Source organism: Glarea lozoyensis (assembly GCF_000409485.1).
Source record: "Glarea lozoyensis ATCC 20868 chromosome Unknown GLAREA9, whole genome shotgun sequence".
Taxonomy (NCBI): Eukaryota; Fungi; Ascomycota; class Leotiomycetes; order Helotiales; family Helotiaceae; genus Glarea; species Glarea lozoyensis.
This window is the reverse complement of record NW_007361004.1, coordinates 1,373,455-1,399,948: the sequence shown is the minus strand read 5'-3', so window position 1 is coordinate 1,399,948 and position 26,494 is coordinate 1,373,455. Positions and strand designations below refer to the sequence as shown.

At 47.3% G+C, this 26,494-nt stretch overlaps 9 protein-coding genes across 9 annotated transcripts; 2 read left to right on the top strand and 7 right to left on the bottom strand.

The window, feature by feature from the left end:
- Positions 1-1,272: 1,272 nt before the first annotated feature.
- On the bottom strand, positions 1,273-3,143 carry GLAREA_08410 (Riboflavin synthase; the record flags this gene model as incomplete). The annotated part of the gene is made up of 5 exons (XM_008090455.1): positions 1,273-1,364; positions 1,419-2,219; positions 2,272-2,681; positions 2,736-2,990; positions 3,043-3,143. The coding sequence occupies 5 exons, from the start codon at positions 3,141-3,143 to the stop codon at positions 1,273-1,275; spliced, it is 1,659 nt and encodes a 552-aa protein (XP_008088646.1).
- A 661-nt stretch (positions 3,144-3,804) lies between these two features.
- Positions 3,805-4,302, bottom strand: GLAREA_08409 (uncharacterized protein; the record flags this gene model as incomplete). The annotated part of the gene is made up of 1 exon (XM_008090454.1): positions 3,805-4,302. The coding sequence occupies one exon, from the start codon at positions 4,300-4,302 to the stop codon at positions 3,805-3,807; it is 498 nt and encodes a 165-aa protein (XP_008088645.1).
- A 1,895-nt stretch (positions 4,303-6,197) lies between these two features.
- On the bottom strand, positions 6,198-7,133 carry GLAREA_08408 (SET; the record flags this gene model as incomplete). Its single annotated transcript, XM_008090453.1, has 1 exon — positions 6,198-7,133. One exon carries the CDS (start codon positions 7,131-7,133, stop codon positions 6,198-6,200), a length of 936 nt encoding a protein of 311 aa, XP_008088644.1.
- A 1,433-nt stretch (positions 7,134-8,566) lies between these two features.
- On the top strand, positions 8,567-13,007 carry GLAREA_08407 (P-loop containing nucleoside triphosphate hydrolase; the record flags this gene model as incomplete). Its single annotated transcript, XM_008090452.1, has 7 exons — positions 8,567-8,617; positions 8,874-8,996; positions 9,066-9,275; positions 9,343-9,388; positions 9,437-9,492; positions 9,542-12,584; positions 12,631-13,007. 7 exons carry the CDS (start codon positions 8,567-8,569, stop codon positions 13,005-13,007), a joined length of 3,906 nt encoding a protein of 1,301 aa, XP_008088643.1.
- Positions 13,008-13,983: 976 nt separating this feature from the next.
- On the bottom strand, positions 13,984-15,775 carry GLAREA_08406 (uncharacterized protein; the record flags this gene model as incomplete). The annotated part of the gene is made up of 3 exons (XM_008090451.1): positions 13,984-15,459; positions 15,517-15,600; positions 15,650-15,775. The coding sequence occupies 3 exons, from the start codon at positions 15,773-15,775 to the stop codon at positions 13,984-13,986; spliced, it is 1,686 nt and encodes a 561-aa protein (XP_008088642.1).
- A 1,288-nt stretch (positions 15,776-17,063) lies between these two features.
- GLAREA_08405 (uncharacterized protein) lies at positions 17,064-18,156 on the bottom strand (the record flags this gene model as incomplete). The annotated part of the gene is made up of 4 exons (XM_008090450.1): positions 17,064-17,144; positions 17,198-17,402; positions 17,452-17,530; positions 17,883-18,156. The coding sequence occupies 4 exons, from the start codon at positions 18,154-18,156 to the stop codon at positions 17,064-17,066; spliced, it is 639 nt and encodes a 212-aa protein (XP_008088641.1).
- Positions 18,157-18,610: 454 nt separating this feature from the next.
- On the bottom strand, positions 18,611-18,906 carry GLAREA_08404 (uncharacterized protein; the record flags this gene model as incomplete). The annotated part of the gene is made up of 2 exons (XM_008090449.1): positions 18,611-18,630; positions 18,678-18,906. The coding sequence occupies 2 exons, from the start codon at positions 18,904-18,906 to the stop codon at positions 18,611-18,613; spliced, it is 249 nt and encodes an 82-aa protein (XP_008088640.1).
- A 1,012-nt stretch (positions 18,907-19,918) lies between these two features.
- On the top strand, positions 19,919-22,847 carry GLAREA_08403 ((Trans)glycosidase; the record flags this gene model as incomplete). Its single annotated transcript, XM_008090448.1, has 7 exons — positions 19,919-20,107; positions 20,159-20,284; positions 20,341-20,599; positions 20,649-20,868; positions 20,913-22,212; positions 22,257-22,747; positions 22,799-22,847. The coding sequence occupies 7 exons, from the start codon at positions 19,919-19,921 to the stop codon at positions 22,845-22,847; spliced, it is 2,634 nt and encodes an 877-aa protein (XP_008088639.1).
- A 345-nt stretch (positions 22,848-23,192) lies between these two features.
- GLAREA_08402 (Subtilisin-like protein) lies at positions 23,193-25,871 on the bottom strand (the record flags this gene model as incomplete). The annotated part of the gene is made up of 3 exons (XM_008090447.1): positions 23,193-24,033; positions 24,086-24,660; positions 24,714-25,871. 3 exons carry the CDS (start codon positions 25,869-25,871, stop codon positions 23,193-23,195), a joined length of 2,574 nt encoding a protein of 857 aa, XP_008088638.1.
- Between the last annotated feature and the right edge of the window lie 623 nt (positions 25,872-26,494).

Genomic DNA, 26,494 nt, shown 5'->3' with positions numbered 1-26,494 from the left:
TAAAACTGCTCTCTCATACGTGATCTTCATGAGCAAGCGAGTGTTTGCAACTTAAGACGAACGGCCAGGAAGCAAGAAAGCGGATGATGATTCTCATTAATGGCATTGCATGGAATGATGATGACACAGATTCATGAATTATTTTAGCTCTGGAATGTCTTGCAGCCAGACGTGGGGAAGATTACATAGGAAACGTTCTCGTGTCTGTGGCGTTGGTGCGAGGTTGCTGTGTATGAAATGGGAGGTTAATGAAATGATATACTTTTTTTAAAGCGTCATGTGTTTGGGTTCAGTATTAAGTGATTTGTGAGTGTGAGTTGTGGTACGTGGTGTAGATCGATAGTGCATTGCAAGTCTGACGGGACAGTCTTACTTGAAAAGGCTAAATATACCTTTTAAGATAGAAGCGCTAGACTAGTCCTGATATATTGGCTGGGTAGTTTGTGACCAACCTACCCATCATCTATGATACCTAACCTAAGATCTTACATGATTCTTTAGAGAGTTATACCCTTCTTTTGTCATGCAACCTTCAAATCGACCTCCTGAGAGGATGTGTGGTATACCAAATCCATCATCCTTTTTAGCTATAGGAATCTTGTACACTGATAACAAGCATGGTCTTCGGTTTATATCCGAGACATCGTTGAACGAACACACCTTCGAAGGGACTTTCAAGAACTGACATCAAAAGACTCTCACGATCCTATATGAGCTAAGCATCGGTTGTGCAGTAAACAACGAATTACGCCAAAGGTTGGTGAGAAGTCAAAAACTCGATACTTAATCATTTCACTAATACAATGACATCATTCTACACCACATTAGGGTTAGCATTGAAAATTCACAGCGCCCCAAGCATGAATAGAAGAGTATATAGGTTAAGCATAAATACTTTATATATATACCATCCCATACATACATACACAAGAGTCCTTCTTCCATCCCTTTCTTTCTCTCAATCTTCTATCTCATCATCGATCGTCATCAAAAAATTCCAAAATTCTTAGCAAAAACAAAACACCACAAACCAAAATTCAGGTTCATCAACATAAATGCTCGCCGTATCCCACCCAGCATGCGAGAAACCAAAAACAAAGTGACTATGATCCCACGAAAAACATAAAATTTTGATATATATAAGTTGATTAACGATGGGATTGTGCCTAAGATTTTTCTTTCTCTCGGGGGATATATTTAAAAGGTATAAGGTAGCATGCGCCAGAAAAAAATTTACATTTTGCAAAAAGCTAGCTTGAAGGAGTGGGTGTTTTAGAAATGCTCTTTCCAGAACGAGAAGTTGACTTCGCGGACTGTGGCTTTCTTGCAGGCTTTCTTGATTTCTCGGGCTGCTACGTTGGGTCCTGGAGAGATTGTGTCAGTATGTGGTAAAAGGGAGTGAGGGGCTTGAAACTTACCACAGAAGTAAACACCGACGTTTGTTCTCATATCTCCTTCTAGACCGTTCAAGTATGTACGATCTAAGATTCCATCTCTCATGCCTGCAAACAGTCTCCCGAAATCTGGGCGACCAAAGTTGGTTCTTGATTTGAGCTCAGTTAGGGGATCGACATTTGAACCGACGGAGTTGAGGATGATGTTGTTGGTATCATCTTCGTTGAGCTTCTGGGTGAGGTAGGTGTGGATCTTCAAGAACTCATTGCCGGAGGATCCTGGTCGGGATGCGGCTTCCTGAGATTGGGCCTCGAGAGAAGAGAGAAGGACTTGGAACCATTCGAAGGAGGTGGTGTCTTTGCAGACCCAGATGAATTCGACACGACGGAGACGGGTTGGTGGGTTTGGTCCGTTGCGCATATGCCAGATGTTCTTGAGGATAGCAGCCCATGGGGTGACTCCAATACCTGTTCCAATGAGGACGGCGATTTCGTTGTTGAAGACATCTTCAGCTGGGGCTCCATATGGACCATCGATACGAAGGGCAGGCATTTGTTGACCGTTTTGTAGAGCGACTTCGTACATGGCACCTGGCTCGCCGTCGTAGAGTTTGGATTGAGCTGCTCCAGCTCCTAGAGCATCACCCAATGCACGAGTGAAGTCTCCTACTTGACGAACGTGGACGGAAATGTATTCATCGTATGGGCAGGAAGTAATGGTAAAAGGATGCCATTGTTCGCGGGAAACGGAGGGAACGTTAAGGAACAACCATTGGCCGGCCTTGTACTTCATGGAAGGCTTCTTGAACTGGATCTCCATAGCATCTGACATACTGTTAGTTTCAAGATATGAAAGGTTTTCATCAGAGTTGCTTACCATATGGATGACGAACGACACGGACAATCTTGGTTTCTCTTCGGGATCTGATCTCACGATAGACTCGCTCGAGGAAGTAGAGACCACCTCCCCAGAGTTCCCATCTCCATCCTTGGTATCCAATGCAATGCTTCCAGAAGTTGGTCTCATCGAATGGCGAGAAAGGCACGGTGGTATCACGAACGAAGCAGCCAGTGGCGTGAGTGTAAAGACCGAGCATAAACGGAATGAACAGGTGGTGAGTGTACCAAAATGTTTCGAAGGATTGTTGGCGAATCTTAGCGTGGGCGGTCGTGTACATCAAGACCATACATAAGAGCATGATGTGTCCAGTAATTCCACCAGCATCGGCGTAATGAATCTGGACAGCAGTGAGAGGTCGGATCTGAGTTCGCTCAACGTTGAAGAAACTGTTGCGTGTTAGTAACCTATACAGCTGTTTTATTGGTAAAGCGTCTACTTACTTGACATAATGAGCAAGAACGTGAACAGATGTCCAGAATGCCATCGAGTAGGCAACTTGTCGATGGAACCATTGAGACTCGTCCAGAGGAATAAACTTGATCTTTGGGCGGATATATTTGAGCAAATTGCGGCACATCGGTAACAGAATGATAGCGCCATCTATGGACAAGACCAGACCTGCTCCTCGTGATAACCAGACCGAGAACGTTAATGTATTGAGACCCGCCAATTTCGGGTCATTCATCTGCTTTATCCTAGTGGGGTTGTTAGTATTGCTCTACACACTCAGTCCACCAGGTTCCTTACCATCCCAACGCAAACATGCCAATATGAAAGCCATGAAACAGAAAATTGAACAACAGCTTCGACCCCCGCACCTGCGACTTGAAGAATGCTCCTAAACCCATCTTGACCTTCTATTGCGTATATATTCCCCTCGAAAAGCCCAAAGTAATTAATTAAAAGTCGACCAGCGACGGTACCGACGGTGAAGCGCAGTCGTAAGTTGAAGGAGAGGAAGTCGGTTAACGAAAGACGGCCCCTCTACTGTTCGCGCTGTATATTAAAATCCCGTACCGGACCTGAGAAAGAATGAACGAACACCAAGAAAAGGGACAGTCTGAGCCAGCAGCGGGATGAGGGTATAGATATGGGTTGAGGAAGAAAGCTTAGCAGCTTTGTGTGCGGCTGTCTCCAGAGAAGGTGGATCAGGATCAGGGGGTTTTGGGGATCTTGGACTCTTTCTACGCTGGTCGAGTGGAAGATTCTTCGGATGTACACCCCTGTGTAACTGCCGGCCTGAATTGACGCTCGTGCAATCGCAAATAAACTGCGATACGGACGGTGCAAGGTCGGATCTCAACGTTCCATGAAACTTGTGCCGGCGACGTGAGTGGTGGGGCAGCAGGTCGTCCCAGCCAGGCGAGGTTTCTGTGAGGAGCGAGTCTTTCTGCAGCTTGCCATCCAAACTTCAGGAGGTGGGATTGTTCGGATTCGACGGTTGTGTCGAAGATCAGACGTTGCAGAGGGTTTCGGACGAGGGGCCAGCGGTGTCAGGACGATCCGATCTCAGATAACTCCTGGGATTAAATGTACTTTGTACTGCAGGCGAGCAATGTTCCTGGCAATTCCGGTAGGGTTTTGTGGAGTGTCAAAAAGCTTGGCCGTGATCAATGGGGGCAGCTCGACTTCTTGAAACGCAGGTCGTTGCAAAGCCTCCAACGCATTGGTAGGCGAGTGAGTCTCGGACCGCTCCTGAGGGAAGAAAGGCAGAGATGCGTCTTTGGATGGAGATGCGCCAAGCAGCAGCGACGAGAGCACTTCACAGAATCGTACGATTATGATGAAAGGCAATCGAATGTTGGATATAAAGACATGCGATTCTCCTTTCAGTCGCGCAGAAGGTTGCAGGAAGGACGAGGAAAGTACACACCCCATCTCGAGGTCGAACGAGTGCATTTGAGGAACGGAGAGACCAGCCAGACCCACGAAGGCACTTGACAGCAGCGGGCGCCGTCTCTCTGTCAAAGCTCCCGGCGCTTCGAATGCGACAAGGGATTCGCCCATTGAGACCGGCAGAGGCCCCGCTTTGCGACCGGTCGGCCAGTAACACGACTACATGGCCACGACAACCAAACCCCAAGCCAATTCCAAGGAGAGCGAAAGGGGTGCATGAGCGCAGCGAGGCGAGACGGAGAGAATGGGAAGCACAGTGAAGTATTGGAGCTGGCAGCCGAGCAAAACACTGGAAGGGAATACTCGATACGACAATTCTCGGATTTACGACCTGGAGCATTGAGAAGTCGACAAACCTCTGGCTCGAGAGCGAGGCACAGCAAAGAGAGCCTCAAGCGGCAAAACCCCAGATGGACTGGATTCTTCAGCAAGGAACGATCGTGGTCGGTCGCACAAATCGAGACGTTTCAGCTTGGCATCCTTCGACCCTTCTTTGTCGACCTCTGCCTCTTCCTCCTGCTGTGCCAGTCAGCCGCTCGATCCAGTCAGCAATATCAGTGCAAACAGGAAGGTCGAATCCACGGGGTACGGCGAGCCGTCATCTTGCAACGTCTCTTGTTGAACATTTCCGTAAGTTGTCAATAACCTCATACATTCCGTATTCGTAAAAGGTACCCCAGTTCTCCCCACCTCGAACTCTGCTCCTCTTCAAGCCGTTTGCTGAAGAACATTTGTGAACCAATCATGGTCCTGTTTGGAACTATTTTGGGAAACACCAGACACTTGGGTCTTGACGTTTGACGGGCGCTTATGAGTTCAACGATATCATTCGCTCTCTCAAGAACACACTAACCATGCAAACCAAAAATCGCTCTTTGCAGCCAATTGCAATTGCTGAAGAATTGTCACACGGAAGTATTGGTGACTTGCGTGCAGGCTGCAGTTTAGTTGGCCCGCAGAACCGGAAAGGCAAGATCCCTTGAGATTATTTACAGCTCAATGTGTTTCTGCCGCCTGTGATCGCTGAGTAGCGGCATCCAATGCCAATTGGGAAACAACTCTCCGGTCGGTGAGAAAGAATCCCGACTTTCTGTGACTTCGACGATCATTCAAAGTCTCTTTGCCTCTGCCGCTTCTTCAATGACGTCCATGACCGTCATCGCTTGTCTGAAGGTGGTAAAACAATGGTGGTGTGGATGCTGTATCAGAAAGCATCTATACACGTAGATCATCCGCTCTTCAATCGTACCTGCATGAATTTCCACGTGACACGTCTTCAAATTTGGAACGACGCTCCAGACTTGCTGAGTCTCACTGGCGCAAACGATTCAGGTGTGACAAATTAGTAAGGATGGCCAGGAAGAACTTGCCGAATTGGGAACATATTCAATAGCCCGTTGACAGGTGCACGGCTTGGAATCGAACAGACGATACACATGTCAGTTCGATTTCTCGGATGTTCTCCAGCTTTGGAAATTCCGTTATCGTGGGACATCTGAGCCCTCGTCTCAGTACAAGTGGGGGTACAGTAGCACCGGAGAGGATACCACCGCCAGGAACCTTGAACGGTCACCAGAACAATTCTGCAAGGTCTATTATCATCTTCGTTTGATTTGATTGGAACTTTGTCTTCCGGTCAGATAATTCTCCTGCGTAGCAAATGCTACAGTAGCAATAATGAAAGACTTATGAAACGCAGGCTGGAAGAGGGCAATGAAATTGACATGAGGTAACTCGCTAACGTCCTTCATACGAACTGGTATGGCGGATACTGTCCTTTGATCCATTTATTGTGTAGGGCCTTTCAATTCAGAGTGCTGAATTGCTCAGCTAGCAGGTGCTACAGATTCGGCAGCCATGTGGATTTCAAAATATTCATGTACTCAATAGCATAAGCCACCTTTCACTTGATTCTCAACAGAAGCTTACATCTGTCTCGCAGAGGTTGTGTAAATCAAGCCAGCTCATCAACTTGAATCAGATACTCAAAAACATCAGTAACACAATCACATCGAGTTCTGTTCTCTCCACAACCAATTCTCAAAGTCGTCAGGGTCCAATCCTTTAGGCACGAGTCCTTTCGCAGTCCTCCACTTGGTTGATGCTCCATAGCTTGCATGCTGGGTCGGAGTCTTCATCAAGGACTTTATGTTTATCGTCTCTGGGCTGTCCTCCCCTTCGCAAATGACACGGTATTTAGTGGCTCTTTGCGCGAATATGCTAGCCCGAGCCTGATCGCCATGAATAATGCAGATCTGAAAGGCATCATAGTAGACTCTCCCGATCAAAGTAACAGCATTTCCTTTGAATTCTGCCTCCAGCAGTTGGAGCATGAGAAAGCATGCTTTCAGGCTGCAATCCGGTGTGGCCATGATTCTCGTTGGCTCGCCGATCAAATCATCCAGACTCTGAATCTGCTCACGGCGAAGGTCGCTGTCATGAAGTTCGGCAGGTGGAAGAAGGCACTGGTGGCAGCTGCAGTCGAATCCAAATGCCCCTTTCAACTGAGCCTGTCGGGAGTTGGAGGGGCCGCCGTGGTCATAAGTAATGGTAATTTCCTCCCCAGCTTTGATAAAGTCAACTGAATGGATGGTCTCCCACTGCAATTCGTTATTCCAGTTGTTATGAGCATTGGGAAGGCAGCTGTGGTTGATGAGACAAATGGTAGGGTACACGCCACCAATGACAGCACCCGATCCACAAGGGAAAGCATTGGTTCTCATAATACCGCTGAATGGGTACTTTCCAGGAAAATTGTTGTTAAGGGAAAGAAACTGCCGCTGATCAGTTCGTGAGAGTGTCTTCAGTTTTGCTGCAATGGCACTTTCCATTACGCTCATGGACGACAAGTTTGGACTTATGAGAAGAGGCTTTTCAGAAAGAATCCGCTCGCCTTTACTGATATTGCGACGAGCGACCAACCCCTTTCCTTTGGTCGGCATCTCTTTGATTTCGAAGAGGGGCAATTGTAGTTCGCGCGTAGAATCGATTCCTGGTTCGTCTGGGGAGGAAACTAAGGAGGGGTTCCCAGCGTCAACCCGAATTCGTCAGAAGCGGAGCTAGAGCAGATAAGATACGATAGACCTGTCCGAGATAGCTGAAACTCATATTGACCTCTTCCCAGCTGTAAAATCCCCATTTGTCAAACATTTCATTCCATCTTTGGACACGAGAGCCAAAAAAAGTCTCTTGCGACACTTGCAACTCTGTTGAGATAGTTCTCTACACTTTGGCCATGACTGCCTGAGATCTTTGAGCTAAAGCGCAGAAACTTGTGGCCTGCGAAAGGGAGGGTCGGATGCTCGCCAACTTTGAAGCGAATGCGGTTGGGTTCAACCTCGACCAAATTATCATTTTGATAAATTTCTTTTATCAAGTCGATGAATGATCGCCAGGTCTTTCTATCGAATGACCCCGCGGAGAGACATGGAACCATATCAAATCCAGCATCGATACCCATGCTGAGAAGGAGTAATTTTATGATTTGCTGCGAGAGCTATCGAGTATCAATGATGTTTTGAAGTTTTAAACAGCCCATTGGAAAATAACTCTCAACCTGGGATACGCTCCCGTTATAGCCACCGAACTTCTCATACTTGTGTAACCATACGGGATACTACAGGTGAACTGATCTTCTCCAACTGCTTTCTCAGCTAGGTGCATTACGAAGCAGCAAACGAAAACCACAAGCAGCGGATATTATTTGATGAAAATATAGAGAGTTCGGAGAACTGCATACTTTTCATCTACTTCTAACCATTTTACGTTCCTTGATAGCGGGGCAGGATAGCACACGATACCATGTAGAATAAGAACGGCTGAAGACTGGGGATGACAGTGCGCATATACTGACTGTCTTTTCGCAGATGGGCATATTGCAAACCGCTACAGAATTTTGAACGGTGTTTGAAGGAAAAGTTATGTTCGGATACTGATCAAGATAAGATGCATGCAGCGAGAACGCTTAGCAGCATACGATGTCGATGTAGCTGCGCAGGTAACTGAGTCCCTCTGACTGCCCTCCAGTCAACACTTGTTGTACTGTGGCTTTGAAGACATAGAAAGTTGCAGGTATTCTTCGCATACATTTAGTACGTTTCTTTTAAAAAATCAAATTTACACCCCCGTACATGGTGAAGGTATTCGTAGCTACTTAGGCAATTTCATTCTCAGAGAACAACAAAATTGGGAAAGCATCTGTGAATGATGAAATGAAAGCTAACCAGTTGACGAGCCCCAAGTAGACAAGCAAGTGAGGATTCACCGGAATTCAAACATATTTAGAACGGAGTACGGATGAAATTTGTGTAAAGGTGGTAGAAATGCTGGAGGAATGCATCTGTCTATTAGACTTCACACACTAGAGATTCCACAGATGCTTTTCATTAGTCGGCTTCTCTGGGGCTTCTCTGGTGCGCAACTATGCGTTAGCCAAGACGTGATTAACATAATCGCTCGGTAGGTGGCAAGTGTGTACAGTCAGTACGTGACGCGGTCAACGAGGCTGTGGAGTTGAAAAATAATGTGGTGATTGTTCCAGTGAGAATCGCGGGCCGGAATAACCTTGAAGCGACCGTCACAGGTGCTGTGACGTTCTAACTCAATAACACAACTTCTCTAACATTTGGTAATTCTTTCTCTTTACCACAAACTATTCTACTAGGGCAATGTCCTCTTGCTAGAAATTCCTCACACCGCCCAACTTCCGCCCTTCCCTATCTCACCAAAAGAGTAAACGAACTTCCGCGACCGCCTTAGAGCCCGGGCGCATCCAGGGCTACAGTCAGCGAGGGGCATTCACAATGGTGAGTTTCATTGAGCCCAGGAACTGGTATTGTGCACTTCAGACATGTCTAACGGTTATGGTGCGATAGGCTATCACTCGGAGGAGAGATAAAACCGCAAAGGCGCAAGATGGAGGCAAGGGCGCAGCTTCTGGGGGGAAGCCGAATATTAAGAAGGCCGCTTTCGATACCACGAAGAAAAAGGAGATAGGGGTTTCTGATCTTACTCTGATTAGCAAGGTCACTCCTGAAGCGATCAATGATAATTTGAAGAAGCGCTTTGAGGCGGGAGAGATATACGTGAGGATGCCCTTTGGGAGACGAGACGTTTGTCCAGAACGAAATTCAGCAATCTGACATAATTTAGACATATATTGGCCATGTGCTCGTTTCTGTCAATCCGTTCCGGGATCGTAAGACGATTCTTTCATAAAATTAAGTCAATTGCTAACAAGGTACAGTGGGAATCTACACGGAACAGGTGCTGGATGGCTACAAAGGCAAGAATCGGTTGGAAGTCAGTATGCCGGCAGACTGAACTCATGAGAAGACACTAACAAAAACAGATGCCGCCTCACGTTTTTGCGGTCGCCGAGTCCGCATACTACAATATGAATGCCTATAAGGAGAACCAATGTGTTATTATTTCTGGGGAATCTGGTGCCGGAAAGACGGAGGCAGCAAAGCGATTGATGCAATACATTGCCAGCGTGTCAGGAGGTGGGAACTCTTCGATTCAGGAGACGAAGGATATGGTGCTTGCGACAAATCCGCTTTTGGAATCATTCGGAAATGCGAAGACACTTCGGAACAACAATTCGTCTCGTTTCGGAAAGTATCTTCAATTACAGTTCAACGCTCAGGGAGAACCGGTCGGAGCTGATATTACCAACTACCTTTTGGAAAAGACACGAGTAACGGGACAGATTGTTAATGAGCGGAATTTCCATATCTTTTACCAATTTACGAAAGGAGCATCCCAGACGTATCGAACAAATCTGGGAATCCAAACGCCAGATACGTACCTGTACACAAGCCGGTCGAAATGTTTGGATGTGGAGGGAATTGATGACTTGGCAGAGTACCAAGATACACTCAATGCGATGAAGACTATCGGTCTGACTCAACCAGAGCAAGATGAAATATTCAGGATGTTGGCTGCTGTTTTGTGGATCGGAAACATTCAATTTCAGGAGGATAAAGATGGATATGCCCAAGTTACGGATCAATCGGTGGTTGATTTTGTTGCTTATCTTTTGGAGGTTGATCCCCAGGAGGTAATAAAAGCCATTACTATTCGGATCCTTACACCGAGAAGTGGTGAAATTATCGAGTCTCTCGCAAACCCCTCTCAGGCTTTGGCAACACGAGATGGTCTTGCGAAAGCAATCTACAACAGCCTTTTCGACTGGATCGTAGAACGCATTAACCGCTCACTGAAGGCTCGTGGGACTACAGCACACTCAATAGGCATTCTTGATATCTATGGGTTCGAAATTTTCGAAAAGAACAGTTTCGAACAGCTGTGTATTAATTACGTCAATGAGAAACTTCAGCAGATTTTCATCCAATTGACATTGAAGGCGGAGCAAGAGGAGTATGCACGGGAACAGATTCAGTGGACACCTATCAAGTACTTCGACAACAAAATCGTTTGCGATCTCATTGAATCCGTGCGCCCTCCAGGAGTGTTCTCGGTAATGAAAGATGCGACTAAAACAGCAAACGCAGACCCAGCAGCCTGCGATCGGACGTTCATGACCGCAATTAACAGCATGTCAAATCCTCACTTGACCCCTCGTCAAGGCAATTTTATCATTAAGCATTATGCTGGTGATGTTAGTTATTCTGTAGATGGAATCACCGACAAGAATAAGGATCAACTTCTCAAAGGTATCCTGAATTTGTTTGGCAGGAGTAGTAATAAGTTTGTCCACGACTTATTCCCACACGAGGTGGATCAGGACAATAGGAAACAGCCGCCTTCAGCTGGTGACAAGATCAAGACATCTGCGAACGAGCTAGTCTCAACTCTGATGAAGGCACAACCATCTTACATTCGAACAATCAAACCGAACGAAAACAAATCGTGGTCCGAGTATAATGTCCCGAATGTTATGCATCAGATCAAGTATCTTGGTCTGCAGGAGAACGTCCGTATCCGTCGAGCAGGATTTGCTTACCGCCAAACTTTTGACAAATTTGTGGAAAGATTCTACCTCTTATCGCCGCAAACTTCTTATGCTGGAGACTACACCTGGACCGGAGACTCAAAGTCTGGTGCCAAGCAAATTTTGAAGGATACCAGTATTCCAGCAGAGGAATTCCAAATGGGTGTGACCAAGGCGTTCATTAAAGCGCCAGAAACGCTGTTTGCGCTGGAGCACATGCGAGATCGATATTGGCATAACATGGCAATTCGTATCCAGAGAGTGTGGCGCGCGTTCTTACGTATTCGGATTGAGGCGGCCACCAGGATTCAGAGAGTCTGGAGGAAGAAGAGAATTGGTGCAGAATTTCTCTTGCTCAGAGAACGTGGCCACAAGGTTCTTCAAGGTCGAAAGGAGAGACGAAGATTCAGTCTTCTCGGCTCCCGTCGTTTTATGGGTGACTACCTAGGGGTCAATGCCTCTGCTGGGCAAGGATCGCGAATTCGCAATGCCGCTAACCTCCCTTCGAATGAGCAGGCAATTTTCTCATGTCGAGGGGAGCTTTTGGAAACCAAATTTGGCCGTTCGAGTAAGCTAAGCCCTCGCATATTAGTCCTTACAAGAGCCAAGTTTTACATTATCGCTCAGCATCTTGTGAACAAGCAAGTGCAGGTAGCTATCGAACGAGCCGTGCCTCTTGGGGCTATCAAATTCGTCAGTGTGTCTACCTGTAGAGACGATTGGTTCTCATTGGGCATTAGTTCTCCGCAAGAAGCTGATCCTCTTTTAACCTGTGTCTTGAAAACCGAACTCTTCACACACATGCAGAGCGTGATGCCTGGTGGAGGGTTTACGTTAAAGATTTCTGATGCGATTGAGTATGCGAAAAAGCCCAACAAGATGCAGTTGGTAAAGGTCATAAAAGATTCAACTATGAGAGAAGACTTTTACAAGTCCGGTGCTGTTCATACGACCCAAGGGGAACCACCAAACTCTGTATCAAGGCCATTACCTAAGGGTAAACCAATACCTGCGAAGCCCTTCACGAAAGGAAGGCTCATTAAGCCAGGAGGACCAGGAGGACGTCCCTCGAAACATACCAACACTACTAGAAACACAAAACCTGTTGCTCAACCGACGCAATCATACGGTACTCCTTCAGTTGCAAGAAATGTTCCGCCTGCTCCTCAACCGGCACAGTCTTACGGAACACCTGCAGCTGGACGAAGCGTTCCTCAAGCAGCAACAGCGAACATCCCTATGCATACAAGAAATACTTCATCCGTTTCATCTGGCCGATCCGTACCTCCTCCTCCACCCCCTGCTCCACCGGCCACTGCCAAAGCTGCTCCAACTCAGCCCCAATATAAGGTTCTTTACGAGTTTGCCGGGCAGAGTGAGAACGAGATCACAATCAGACCAGGCGATATGGTCACTGTCCAGAAAAAAGAGACCAATGGTAAGCACTTCGTCTTTTCTTATACTACATTAGCTAACATCCCCAGGCTGGTGGCTTGTCAAAACACCTGCAGGAGAAGGCTGGGCACCATCAGCATATCTCGAAGAAGTAGCACCACCTCCCCCACCTCCTACCATCCGACCAACTCCTCCTCCACCACCTCCACCAGCGGCAAAGACAAACGGTGCAAACGGTGTTCGTGGCAAACCAACACCACCAGCACCCCCCGCCAAGCGTCCAGCTGCCGGACGTAAACCAGCACCACCGCCGGCACCGAGAGATTCGGGGATGAGTCTCAATGCGAGCGGTACTGATAGTGGGAGGAGCACTCCTACACCTAGTCTCGCGGGTGGTTTGGCTGAGGCATTAAGAGCGAGACAGAGCGCAATGCAGAAGGGCAAGGACGATGATGATGATTGGTAGATGACTCCTTCCTACAATGATGTTAACACGACTCAGAGAGTGCCCATATGTCGACGCGGTGGATGTTTCCAAGGGGATATGAATACGGCGCGTCTGTACGTGCTAATAGATAGATGAGCGATGAATTCGATGTTTTGCTGTTCAGCATGATGGCTGAGATGTTGAGGTTTCAAAATAAAGTTTTGAGATGTGATGATTGCTAGCGGGGGTTTTTCTGTGGCGCGGATAGATTTTGGGATCGGATCGGATTGACGAGGTGGTGGAGCAGAGATGGTAGCAACATGGCGGTGTGGCAGAGATAGATTGGGGTGATAGATAGATTTCGGGATGTTTAAATTGTATAAACTTGACAGCTGTTCGGTTTTTATGCTTTGCTTGCATGCATGTGATGGCTAGACAAGATGGGTTTGTTTTACAATTACCTGTTTGTCTGAAGGAGTAAAAGAATCTGTGAACCTGTGATTTCCTTCAGCTCTTACTACGAGGATAGGACAAATCTCTAGTAAAATTTGCTCGTATCTATATAGTTTCAGAGGGGACATGTGTTCAATATCAGGTGTAAATGTAATCTGTAACAGGTATAGACATAGTCACAATCAAGCAGCAAGAAAACTCACATCGCATTTCAGCGTGGAAGATATTCGACACCCATCATAATCTTATTATTCATACCATCTCCAGCCCCAGGTGCACTAAATCTTCACTCTCCTATTCCGTCCCAATATTAGCTATCGGCCGCCCAACAACCCAAAGACGCGAAAAGCAACCCAACAGCTCCAGCCTAAAATGGCTATGTCTGACTTTCACGCAAGTTACTCTTGACGTCTGATATGTGTACAACGAGAACCTAGCTTAGCTCCCAAACTCCCGCCGCAATTGAATTTCCCAGGATCGAACGTATGATGTACATGACAAAGTTTTTTGGTGCAGATGAAAAATGAAAAAGAGAGCTGTCTATTCACAAAAGAAAAAGGGTTTAGTGTGTGTGACCATCGTGTTCTGAGTGGTCGTGCTCAGGGTCTACCGCTGCATTTGAGCAGCATCCCTTGCTTTTGCAGTCGTCGACGCATTCTAGTAGGCAGTCGTCATCCATACGACATCTTGGCTGGCCGACTATACCATCGAGACCCATTCCGGTGGCTCCATCGAGGGAGTTATGGTCGTGGTCTTTGTCGGTGCAGAATTCTGGTTGTATAGTTGCGCTGTGGATTCCGAACTCGTGGAGACATTTTCTCGCAGCTCTTGCAAGCTCCATGTACTTTTCACCTCCCGCCTCGCTGATGGGGAAGGATATTTGAATGTGCATGGATGCTACGAGTTGGGTATCACTGAGCTGCCAGATGTGAACATGATGGCAGCTCACAACTCCAGGAATATCTTGGATATCTTCCTTTACCTCATTAACGTCGATATGATCTGGAGTTGCCTGAAGAAGGATCCGAGCGCTAGCGGCTGTGAGTGGAATTGTTGATTTGAGGATGATCAAAGTAATGAAAAGCGAGACGATAGGATCAGCATAGTATTTCCCAGACCATTCGGTAAACATGATAACGAGGGCCGAGACAATTACACCGACGTTTCCAAGAGCATCTCCAATGACGTGAAGAATCATGGCATTCATACCCATATCAGCATGATTATGGCCATGGCCTCCTTTGCTAGCTTTCTTAGGTTTCTTGTGATTGTGGTTGGCGTGTAATGAATCGCTTCTCGTTCCTCGAGTGCGAGAATGATTGTGCTTGTGAGTATGGCTGTGGCTCATCGTCCCATTAGATTTGCCGTTTGAGCCATTGATTAGTCTCGATTCTTCCGTTGCTTCCTCCTCATCGTCATCAGCGACAGCCTCCTCCTCCTCGTTCGTTTCGCTGTCACTCGAATCGTGAGGTCTACTGGCCTCGATGATTTCTTGTCTGAAACTTGCTGGATGAATACTAAAATCCTCAATGCTCGTAAATCGTCCACTTGTTCTTCTTCGGTGCTTATTCTTGTTTGGTGACCTATATGTGTTTGAGGAGTTCGACCCGCTACCATGCTCCCCAGAAAATCGAATATGGCTTGATCCAGTCTTGGCTTTCACAGCATCTGCGTAAGATTGGGCCTCCTGAACATGAGAATTTTCGGCACCATTTTCGTGGCTATGGGCATGGTCCTCGTGCGAGTGATCATGGCCTTCGTGTGCATGGCTATGGCCTTCCTCAGCTGCGCTAAGGTCGTCCCCGTGAGAGTGACCGTGATTCTCCCCAGGTCCATGAGAATGGCCATGCCCTCCCAAAACAAGGAATCCAACACCGTTTGACAATAGACCCAATGATCCAACAATCAATATGAGAAGAGGGTTGCCAATTTCCGGGGGTGATACAAGACGTGGAATGGCTTCGAGTAGGATCGATATACAGAGCGCTATCAAAAAGACAGCATTGAAGAATGCACCGAGAAGCTCAGCTCTTAACCACTAGAAATAGTTAGTTATCGACAAGGCAAGGAAGGCTCTGGCACTGGGAACCCTCACCCCGAATGAAAACTTATCAGTTGAAGGTCTCTGGGCAGCCTTTACAGCCCACAAACCCACGGCCAGCGAGATTATATCGTTCAGCTTTTATGTAATTAGCCTTGATCGCTAAATTGCTGCGTGATTTCCATACCATGTGAAAAGCATCTGCCATCAACGCCAAAGAACCAACTGCTAACCCTACACCGAGTTCGAGTACAAAGAATGCGGCATCAATCCCCAGCATAATGCTAATCCGCGTTGACTTTGAGAACCCCATGGCGGATGAATATCTCGTGAAAAGACTGCTGGATGGACAATGTGCTCGACGTAGATGGGGGGCTTCGAGTTCTGCGCCAAGAGAGATATGTTCACTTTTCTCCCGTCGAGGCAGCCCGCCTGAACCTGCTGGCGAAGACAAGACCCAATGTTAGGTGCGCGTAGTTATCGTCGACTTTAATTATCGTGTTTCTGCAGTAATCCACCAGTTGACGATTCGCCTCCACTTGATTCCGTAATCGGACGATTATTGTCGAGTTGGACGTTCAGAATACGAGATGCGCCCGCGCTTTGTGTTTTTGCTTTTTCTTGTGTTCGCAGGAAATTGAAGTGATGTGGAGGTTCCCGATAGAATATGTAGGAATAAAGTATTTGTATGGACTCGACGATAAGGCTTGCGGCGATATTTGTTGTCGTTGTTTTGATAGCAAGCCGAGGAGGTCAATCCGTCATCCTGGCGCAAAAAACGGGCTGTGGCTTGCCGGCTGCCGAAGTCTAAAGGGACGGGGCGAATAGCACATGAATTACAGTAGCACGATTAGTCATACCTGGCTATTGAAGACATCACATGAAGTTGTTGTTTCCATGACACCTAACGTTCCATTGTATACGAAGTAGAGAAAAAAACCTTTGTATGCTCAATCGTACATAGCGACGGAATTGAGTGTAAAACAAACTAATGTTCCAAGTGGAAGCTTGCTTGGAAATTGGATTCGCCACAGGTTGAGACTTGTTGGTACAACAGACTTCAGAAATACTTTAAAAATATTAATTCTAGCCTTGAATATCTGAAAGTATATATTTGTTCAAAAAGCACAAGGCAATATTAAACATTGTGTAAGCTCGCCAAAACCCACTGACCTTCTCCATGTATCCTTGTCTCTTCATCAACTCTTCAGCAGCCTATATTTGCCAATATGCAGGAACCCAATCCAACTCTCGCTTCCGTATGAATGCTGCCGGGTGCAGTAAAGAGATATCCACTATCTTGGGTCTCCAAGATCTGATTGCAAGCCCTCAGCCTATGTACTTCGGGTATTTCGAGGCGGCTAGCAGCGCCGTAAAGAGCTTAAGCGCATGAATGCCATTGAATGTTCATCAAAAAGATTGGGTCATCCAGATAGCAAACGGAAAGAACCCGTGTTCTTTAAAGCAGTATCTTCGGCTCCCGGTTACGGCAAGGATTCTTGATGAAGACAGGTTGCTAAAATCTCTCAGACTTTCCATCTTCCTTGAAAATGCTGCGAGGTTTACCTGCAGCAGTGAGGATAATAGCTCAATTCAACTGACTAAATTATGTGTTTAGATGAGGTAAGATCCTCTTTCAAGATGTTGACGGTCACAAGAAGGACCAAGAATATCAGAAGCAGCTAAGCATATCGTCAGCCCTAAGAACAAAGTCCTCCCTTCAACATAAACTTACAAGAAATATACCAAAAGCAAGTGCAACGATCTCAAACCCGCCAGTGATAGCCTTGCCTCTCACGACTGCATTTTGAGTTCTCCAAGTTCTGAAGGCTCCAATCAGTAACGTATAAATGGCAGCTCCTTGACAGATGCACGAAAGTGGTTTTCCAAGAACATAGAAACCAATGGTTGGATGAGGTTTCGGCGCATGCTGGAGTCGGCTTTTCAGACCGTCAGTCAAGTCTAGGAAAGGTTGAGCAGCATACATACAATAATTGGGCAACCACTATACCCATCATCGACAGTGCAAGTGATGTCCTGAGATATCCCAAGAAGGTCCTCTCTAGCGCTGTAAAAATTAATGTTAGCGACTCTCAATTAATGTTGCTTCTGAGATCGTATAAAATAAAGTATAACCAAATATAACCAGAGGGTGAAACGGTCAAGCTCGATTACGATATATAGTATTATTTAACGAAGATGAAACCACGTTTGACAGTCTTGTAATATCCCGGGAGTTACCTAAAAATCATGAGACAAGATGCTCGAATGATGCTCCAGAATGCAGATGGTCGAAAGGAAAGGACGGAAGGAGGACTTTCAATAAAATATTGTTTCAAAGTCTCCACAGAAAAAATGCTTGAACGAAAGAAGACGAAGATGGATATAACTGCAGGAACAAGCTTCAATATAAAACATACCCAAATGATCTCTGCAAGTACGATGGTCTACGGTGACGCTGATTTGATGTCGCCAGAAGCTCCTGCAAGCAGCGGTGAACTTTCCTGGTAAAGATGTAACTTTTTCTGCACGAGTTGGATCATCGCTAAGTATATCAGTTGCATGTGCTGTGGAAGCACGAGAGTAATTGCGTCTCAGCCGGGCCAGTTCCGTATTTCCTCGCTCATCTTCATGCGTTGGATCCAGCGATTCGAAATCGCTGCGGGAGGCTGAGTTCTCTCCTTCTGCCGCCATTTCAGGACGATTGAATTGACATGTGTCTATGCTAGTGACATGGATCCGAAATGTTGGTGCAATATGGTGTACCTCAAAGATCGATGTGACGGCTACTCGGGCGATTCTGGCTGAATCTGGAAAACGGAGAAATGAAGGTGTTGATGCGGTTACTCATTCATGTCGTCGAGATAAGATTAGATCGCTGACATTTAGTGGCCCATCTAGCACGATCATATGAATGCGACTCTGCATTGCGTCGGTGATGCTCGGTTCACGGCGACCGTTTCCTGCCAGGTGAGGTGAGGTCGACACGTACCCAAGGACGATGTCGAGAGGTGGATTTCAGCAGCGACCCCACTCCCCTCACGATACTCGACGGTTGGGTGCCGGTAACGTGGAATACAAGGGAGGACAGCGCCAGGGTCATCTCTCGTTGTCACTCGACAAGCTTTGTTTGTTTGGCTCGTCCATGTCAGGTCTCGGCTTCTTGAACTGTTGATTTTATAAGTAGTCCTCCTATCGCTCCGTCAGCAGCTCACGAGTCTTATGAACTGCAATTGCAACATATCGGAACCCGCCTCGGAGCGCCGGACCGGTTTCCGGGCGATCGCCCTCTGACCTGCTCTTCGCTCGTTCTGGACTTTTGTACAAGCCGTTTCCTGAGACCATTGTTGCTTCAACTCTTCGAACTGAATCGACACCTTCGCTGGCACGCATGTGTGCATATGCATACTTAAAGCTGCTATTGACTGGACGGGCGGCGTGCATGTTCGCCTCCAGACTTTGCTGTGAAGAAGGAATGATTGACAGTCAGGTCATGGTTTCGGCCCACGGCCAATGGCCCTTTGCAGCACAAAGCTCGCCTCGAAACAATTCAAGAAGGCTTTCTGCAACACATATCCGGTCATTGAAAGCCCGCCTTGTTGCCAACGATCTACCTCGCCATTCCGGTGCCCTGGTTATCACGGAGAAAAGGTACATTAACTGCTGGTACTTCGCCTGGGTCGTCGTCTGTAAACCAGGATATCAAGAGCCTCGCGAGGACGGTCCGCCAATACCGTTGTGTTCCTTAAGCCTCTCCACTCTCATGTTCCCCCTCCATCGTGTCTTCGACATACTCTGTCCTCCCATACCCCCGAGAATCCCCACAACCCCAGTACCGTGAGACAGACGGGAGAATACCACTCAAGCATGTCTGCTGCTTCTGCTTCCAATAGCCATGACTTACATGAGTCTGTTCCATCGGCCAATTCGGGTGTCTGTACTTCCCACTTACTGGTGCAAGGTACGTATTATTGCCTCCTCTCCTAGTCCGGCGGCCGTCTGGCTCAACGCCTCAATTGTATTTCCCAATCATGTCTTCTCTTTCGTTCATTCAGCCATTATGCCCGTAAAAGAACAAGGATCTTTACCAAAGTTCTCTGCCGTTATTGGAGCCTCTAAATGCCTACGGCGGAATATGGCTTGTTTATCCGTAAGAAAGGTGGACTTCCATTGTTGCAAGGCAGCTGATATGCTTGGCTTTTTTTCATGTGTACGAAGTGTCTTAGCTATATAGAGCTGTCTTCACAGAATTTCTTGTGCCGTTAGCTGAGCGCACATAGTATCATTTGTGTTGTTCCCGAGCAGTCAATCGCCGTCAGCTAACTGGACCACTGCTTTGCTTCACCCACCTTGCAAACCTTGCCACCCATAATCAGCTTCGATAGAACATTGGGAGCTGGCACTTGATAGCACATTCCTTCACAATTCCATGGCGGAGTCGCCAGATAGCCAGAACATGGATCCAATCTTTGATGGCAAGTTTACTGAAGACTCCGAAGGCCAGTCCACCGCAAATACCAACACCACACCGAACTCGGAGCTCTCACCACCAGATAGTCCGACGACCGAGCATGCCGAATTAAACAAGACTGATGCGAGATCTAATTCTCGAAAGTTAGCATCATCGCTTTCTTTAGAAGAACAGGTAAGAAATGTTGTAAGTCAGTCAGTATCAGACAACACTAACTGTCTGAAGGTCTCTCTCTTGGTTGGCGCGGATTTCTGGAGGTCGAAAGCTATTCCTGAAAAGAACGTTCCAGCCTTCAAAACTAGCGATGGCCCAAATGGCGCTCGTGGGGCGATTTTCAAAGCTGGAACCAAGGTACGGAGACAGGTATCCATGAGGAAGTACCATACGGTAGCTTACTCTTACTTCAGGCTGCACTTTTTCCTTGTGGTGTTTCTCTAGCTTCGACGTTCAATGCGAAGTTACTCTATCAAGTCGGACAGCATCTTGCCGATGAGACAAAAGCAAGATCAGCACAGGTTCTTTTAGCACCCACTGTATGCCTACACCGTGGTCCTTTGGGTGGCCGGAATTTCGAGTCGTTCTCAGAAGACCCATTCTTGACAGGCCGACTTGCCGCACAATACATTAATGGATTGCAAAAAAAAGGAATCGCGGCGACAATCAAGCGTACAGCCCTAGTAAAGTCTCCGAGGGTTTACGTACTAACATCAAATAGATTTCGTTGGCAATGAGCAAGAAACAGAACGGATGAAGATCGATTCTATCATCCAGGAACGCGCTCTTCGAGAATTGTATCTTCGACCGTTCGAGATGGCGGTTCGAGATGCGAACCCTTGGGCAATTATGTCCTCATATAATCTCGTCAATGGCGTTCATGCGGACTCTAATCAGCACACTCTAAAGGACATTTTAAGAGGCGAATGGCAATATGAAGGGTACTTCAATACCGAAAATGCGGTTTCATTGCTGACTCGTATAGTATGGTCATGTCCGATTGGGGAGGAGTAAACTCAATTGAAGAATCTATTGAAGCTGGCTGCGATATTGAAATGCCACAGTCGTTGAAATGGCGTGGAGAAAAGGCTATCGAGGCTGTCAAGAATGGTTCGTTAAGCAAAGAAGCCGTAGAAAAGGCTGCCGCCAGTGTTTTGTACCTTGTTGAACGTACCAAGGGAACGGACATGTCCGCCGAAACTGCGGAACGAGAAGATAACCGGGAAGAAACTCGAAAATTAATTCGAGACGCAGGCGTCGAAGGTCTCACTCTGCTGAAAAATGACGGCAACGTACTCCCGATTATACCATCACAAAAGAAGATTGCTGTAATTGGACCAAATGCTAATCGAGCTATTGCTGGAGGGGGTGGAAGTGCCAGTCTCAACCCATACTACAACACGCTTCCATTGGATAGCATCAAGGCTGTGCCTGACAGAGAGGTCACGTACTCTCTCGGATGCCATACTTGGAAATGGTTACCTTTAGCTGCTGACTACTGTACAACTGCGACCGGCGAGCAAGGAGTAAGTCTGGAATTCTTCGTGGGAGATAAATTTGAAGGTCAACCGAAAGTCACCCAGCACAGGACGAATACGGATCTTTTCTTATGGGACTCCGTACCTTTAGAAGTTGGAAAAGAGTGGTCGTGTTACTGTAGAACTAAAATTACGCCTACGACTACTGGTCGACACACCATCAGTTTTTCGAGTGTCGGTCCAGGACGTTTATATGTAAACGGTAAAGTCGTGATAGACTTGTGGGATTGGACTGAAGAAGGAGAAGCTATGTTCGACGGATCCAAGGATATTCTCATCGATATCGATCTTGAAGCCGGCGTGCCTGCTGAAGTTGTCGCTGAAATCAACAATGAAGTCCGTCCGGTTGCACGGCAGAAGCATGCCAAATTGACGCATCATAATGGTGGGTGTCGAATTGGCTACAAGGAAGAGGATAAACAAGATTATCTCCAAGAAGCTGTAAATGCGGCCAAAGAGGCTGATGTTGCGGTTGTGATTGTTGGACTTGACGAAGAATGGGAGTCTGAAGGATATGACCGCCAAACAATGGATCTACCAAAAGATGGAAGTCAAGACCGACTAATCGATGCTGTTCTCGCAGCAAATCCAAACACAATCGTCGTCAACCAATCTGGGTCGCCTGTGACTATGCCCTGGGCCGATCGAGTACCTGCAATTCTACAAGCATGGTATCAAGGACAAGAAGCCGGAAACGCCCTCGCAGATGTCCTTTTCGGACTCCGAAACCCAAGCGGTAAACTTCCAGTAAGCAACCCAAGCTCCTCTTCACGGAGTTACTAACATCCCAGACCACCTTCCCCAAACGTCTCGAAGACAACCCAACCTACCACAACTGGCCCGGCGAAAATCTCAAAGTCCTATACGGCGAGGGTCTCTACATCGGCTACAGACACTACGACCGCCTCAACATCACCCCGCTGTTTCCCTTCGGCCACGGCCTCTCCTATACAACCTTCTCCTACGGCACGCCCTCCATCTCCGCCACCACCCTTGTCGACGGCGCAAACCTCACACTCACCATTCCCATAACCAACACCGGCGCCGTCGAAGGCGCAGAAAGTGTGCAAGCCTACATCCACGACCCGAAATCGCGGCTGCCGCGCCCAGAAAAGGAGTTGAAGGCGTTTGATAAAGTGTTTTTACAGCCGGGCGAGACGAAAGATGCGGTGCTAGCGCTAGACAGATATTCGGTTGGGTACTACGATACGGACTTGAGCGCGTGGATTGCTGAGGAGGGAGTCTTTGATGTTTTGATCGGAGCGTCGAGTCGGGATATTAAGTATGTAATTTGTTTCTTTGTTTCTGAGTATTTTGCTAATAATGTGACCAGAGAAAAGATTTCGTTCGAGGTTAAGGAGTCGTTTACCTGGGTGTTTTGAGATGGATTTGGGAATGCCGGGGATAGACAACAAGCAAGCTAGTCTGGTTTTCTATGTTTGGGTAGCTATTGAGAAATTGAGGTGAGTTTTGGAAACCGAAATTTGTGCAGCTTCGATAGATACGATACGATATGGTTTACGGCTGAATAAGATGAATTTCTGAAAATATACAAATCTGAAAACGCCGTTTAGGATATATAAGTTATGTACTTATTCACGCTTCCGCAATCCCAAACTATCTTGATGATAAAGCATTTCTATTCCTTCCCAATGGCACAAAATAAAACCCCAAGCACCATTTCACCTAGTTCCCAAGAGTGACACTATAAACAAATTTCTATGTACCTATTTGCGCGCCTTCTCGCCAACAATAGAGTCCTCGTCATCGCTATCCAAATCCCCAATGACGTGATGACTAGGACTTCTCAGAGCGCTTCCACTGCCCTCACTCTCATCATCCTCATATAACTTCTTTTCCTGCTCATCGCCGCCCTCATCGTCGAAATCGCCGTCGGATTCATCTTCACTGCCAGCGGCAAATGCATCGTAGAGCTCTCCGGCTCTTCTCTTGCCGCCTTTTCCACCACGAGTGGTTTTGCCGGCGCCGTTGAGACCGTCGGCTTCGTCTTCTTCGAGAAGATCGAATTCCCACTCGTCGCGGGGATTGTTGCGGAGACGTTTGCGGCGGGCCATGAAGAGGTAGATACCAAGACCGATGCAGAATGCGAGGATTAGTCCGACTGCACCAAGGATCCAGACTCGTGCTTTGTGACCGATGCCGAAGGTTGGAACGAAAGAGGGGATCCAGGTTGATGGAGAAGATGTTGCTGCTGCAGGGGAGCCGGTTGGGCTAGGCTCTACTGTTGGCGCGGCGGTTTCCTCTTCTTCGACTGGAGCGGTGGGCTTTGTTGGGCGGTCGGGATGGTCAGTAGGGTTGACGAGGATGCTAGTTTTAGACGGCGCAGGAGCCACAGGTGTGGTGCTTGCCATGATAGTTGTGGTACTGCTAGCGATTGCGTCGTGATCATCATCGTCTTCATCAGATGGAAGTGGGAGCTGAACGGCTTTCGAAGCATCGATACTTTCGCCCCAGAGCTTGAGATGCCAGTCGGTGAAAGTACCGTTAAATTCGTTGACCATGGTGTCCTTGACCACTATTGTCCATTTACCAATACCAGCTTCGCCCCTAGTTCTTGTTAATACCAAAAAACGTGCAACTCAGTAACAAGAATGCTTACCAGTGAACAACAGACATGAAGGTCCAGTCGACATAGCCCTCCGGCGCGTTATCTAGTCGACGAGTAACTGAAAGGTGGCTGACGAGGTTATCTGGGCTAATCAAGTCGACACTAATGTCACCTCTTCTACCGTGCTCAACATTCATGGTGACTGTTACATGCTCAAGACGTTCAAGATTGGCTTCTTGTAGCATTTGCTTTGTAACTTCGAAAGACACGGATAACCCTTCATCGCCTTGAGGAATGGTCTGGTTGACGTGGATCCATGGCGAATAATACCAGGCCTGTGGCTTGACGTTCTTAAATGTCTTGGCTGCTTCAATCGTCGCCCACGTATCTATCTTTCCATATCCAAAAGTGTGACTGAATTTTCTTCCAATAGTAGTTGTCTGCCACTCTCCAGTATCCAAATCAATCGGCAAAGCTGTCATCAAAACCAAGTATTGCATATCTCTCCACGATAGGTCTGGTCGAATTTGTAGAACAAGTGCAAAGATACCTGCTGCAAGCGGCGCTGCAGCTGATGTACCACCGTGGCCAGAATAACATTGGTTGGTTCCCACATCAGTAGTGTGCTAGGATGGTTGTTAGTCCTCCGTTTTATTTGGGACTACATCATAAAACTTACAATCGCGTCTCCGCTTCCACTACTATATGTGACCACCAGTTGCGCAGAGCAGTGCTCGGAATAATATGGATGAAGTCCTTTTCGATCAATCGCACCCACGGTAATACTATAAATACTGTTGGTGTATCCATCAAAGTTGCAGTTGTCTTCATTTGCAGCTCCATTTCCAGAAGCGAAAACATAAATTGAGCCCAAACCCTGTCTGCCATTCTGCACCGCATTCAACATTGCACGCTTAATCAGAATACCAGGGGCATCCATGGATCGTCCGTCATCTGGCGGACCCCATGAACATGAGTATATTTGGTTGCGTTGGTATGCGTAATTCATGGCAATCGCTTCATCCGCATCTGTAATCAATTTGGATAGGATTCGGATTCCAGCAATCTTCGAGTCCCATGCAACTCCAACACCGCAGACATTGTTCTTCACTGCTGACACTTCTCCGGCACATCGTGTGCCATGTCGATCGTCTGACAATCTCGGCTTTGGTTCCTCAGTATGGTCGTTGAAATCGTAGGAGCCCTCTTGAAAATAGTTATCCTTCAAATCGTCGCTATACATATCCAGCCCATCATCCACAATGGCCACGGTTGCATTGTGACCAGTGATACCCTGCATCCATACATCGGTCACATTGACATCATGGCCAACTTGCACTGGATTGTACAAATGCCATTGTTCGTTGAAGATTGGATCTGAGATTTCCAAGGCCTTCATGACCTCTTTCTGCTTCGCGACTGCAGCATCTTCCGGCGGAGGTGCTTGCCGTTGAACAGGACTGGCATATCCTGCTGGTGGAGGGGGTAGGACACCTCTCTTCTCCATTCGAGGCTTCAACTTTTGCTTTCGGGCGAGTCTGACATTATCGAGAATATCTGACCCACCGATTTCTCGTTTCCGCCTCCTCCGTTCTTTCAATGCTGTGTGTACGATATCATCCTCCTGTTTCTCGCATGAGAATATATGGTGATCTGCCAGTTCTCCGAGCTGCCCTTCATGTGTCAGACCCAAGGAAAGTGCTACTTGTGATGGAGCGATGTTCGAATCAAGTTGCAGAACATAGTAGTCCTGAGACTGGTAGTCTCGAGGCCGAAGCTGTGAGGCTGTTGCGAATGAACATAAGCCCAGCAGGCTTGCCAGCGCGTGTAATCTCATAACTAGCTGTGGCGACACGGATCTCCCCTTGAATTCCTCAGTCCTGCTGTCGGGCGCCTTCTCCTCTCCAAGTCTTTAGAAGCGGTTCGGATTAGGAGTTGCGCATCAATGGGGATGTGGAAGGTGTGGAAGGTACAGAAAAGTAGCCGTAAAGTTGAGTTGCGTAATTATCTTCCGCGAAGTCGCATCGTCCGTAAGAATCGAATGGGTATAAAGAGTGTTGTGAGTCGATAGGGTGAATCGTACTCGAGAACAAATAACGAAAAGGTTGAAGAGCCGCGCACGAGTGAAAGCTTCGATGTATATGGACTGGATTTCTGTTCAACCGGAGAGATGTGGCCTTGGGAGTTTCAAGCACGACGGTCGCTCGACAAAGCGCAGCTCAGGGATCGAGCGAAGTTTCCACGCCCCAATCAGGAGCCCTGCCGCGCTGTCAAAGCCACTGTTTCTTCCCCACTGAATCCGCTTCCGACGTCCCTGCGCAGCCCAAACGCTCCTTCAACACGTGCCGGCACTTGAAGAGGTCAGTTAGTTAGTGTGCTATTTCGTACTTATTAGGTCAGGTAGGAAGCTGGATGGAGGGTCTCTTTACGTTTCAACATCAAATATGTTTCAGGTGAATT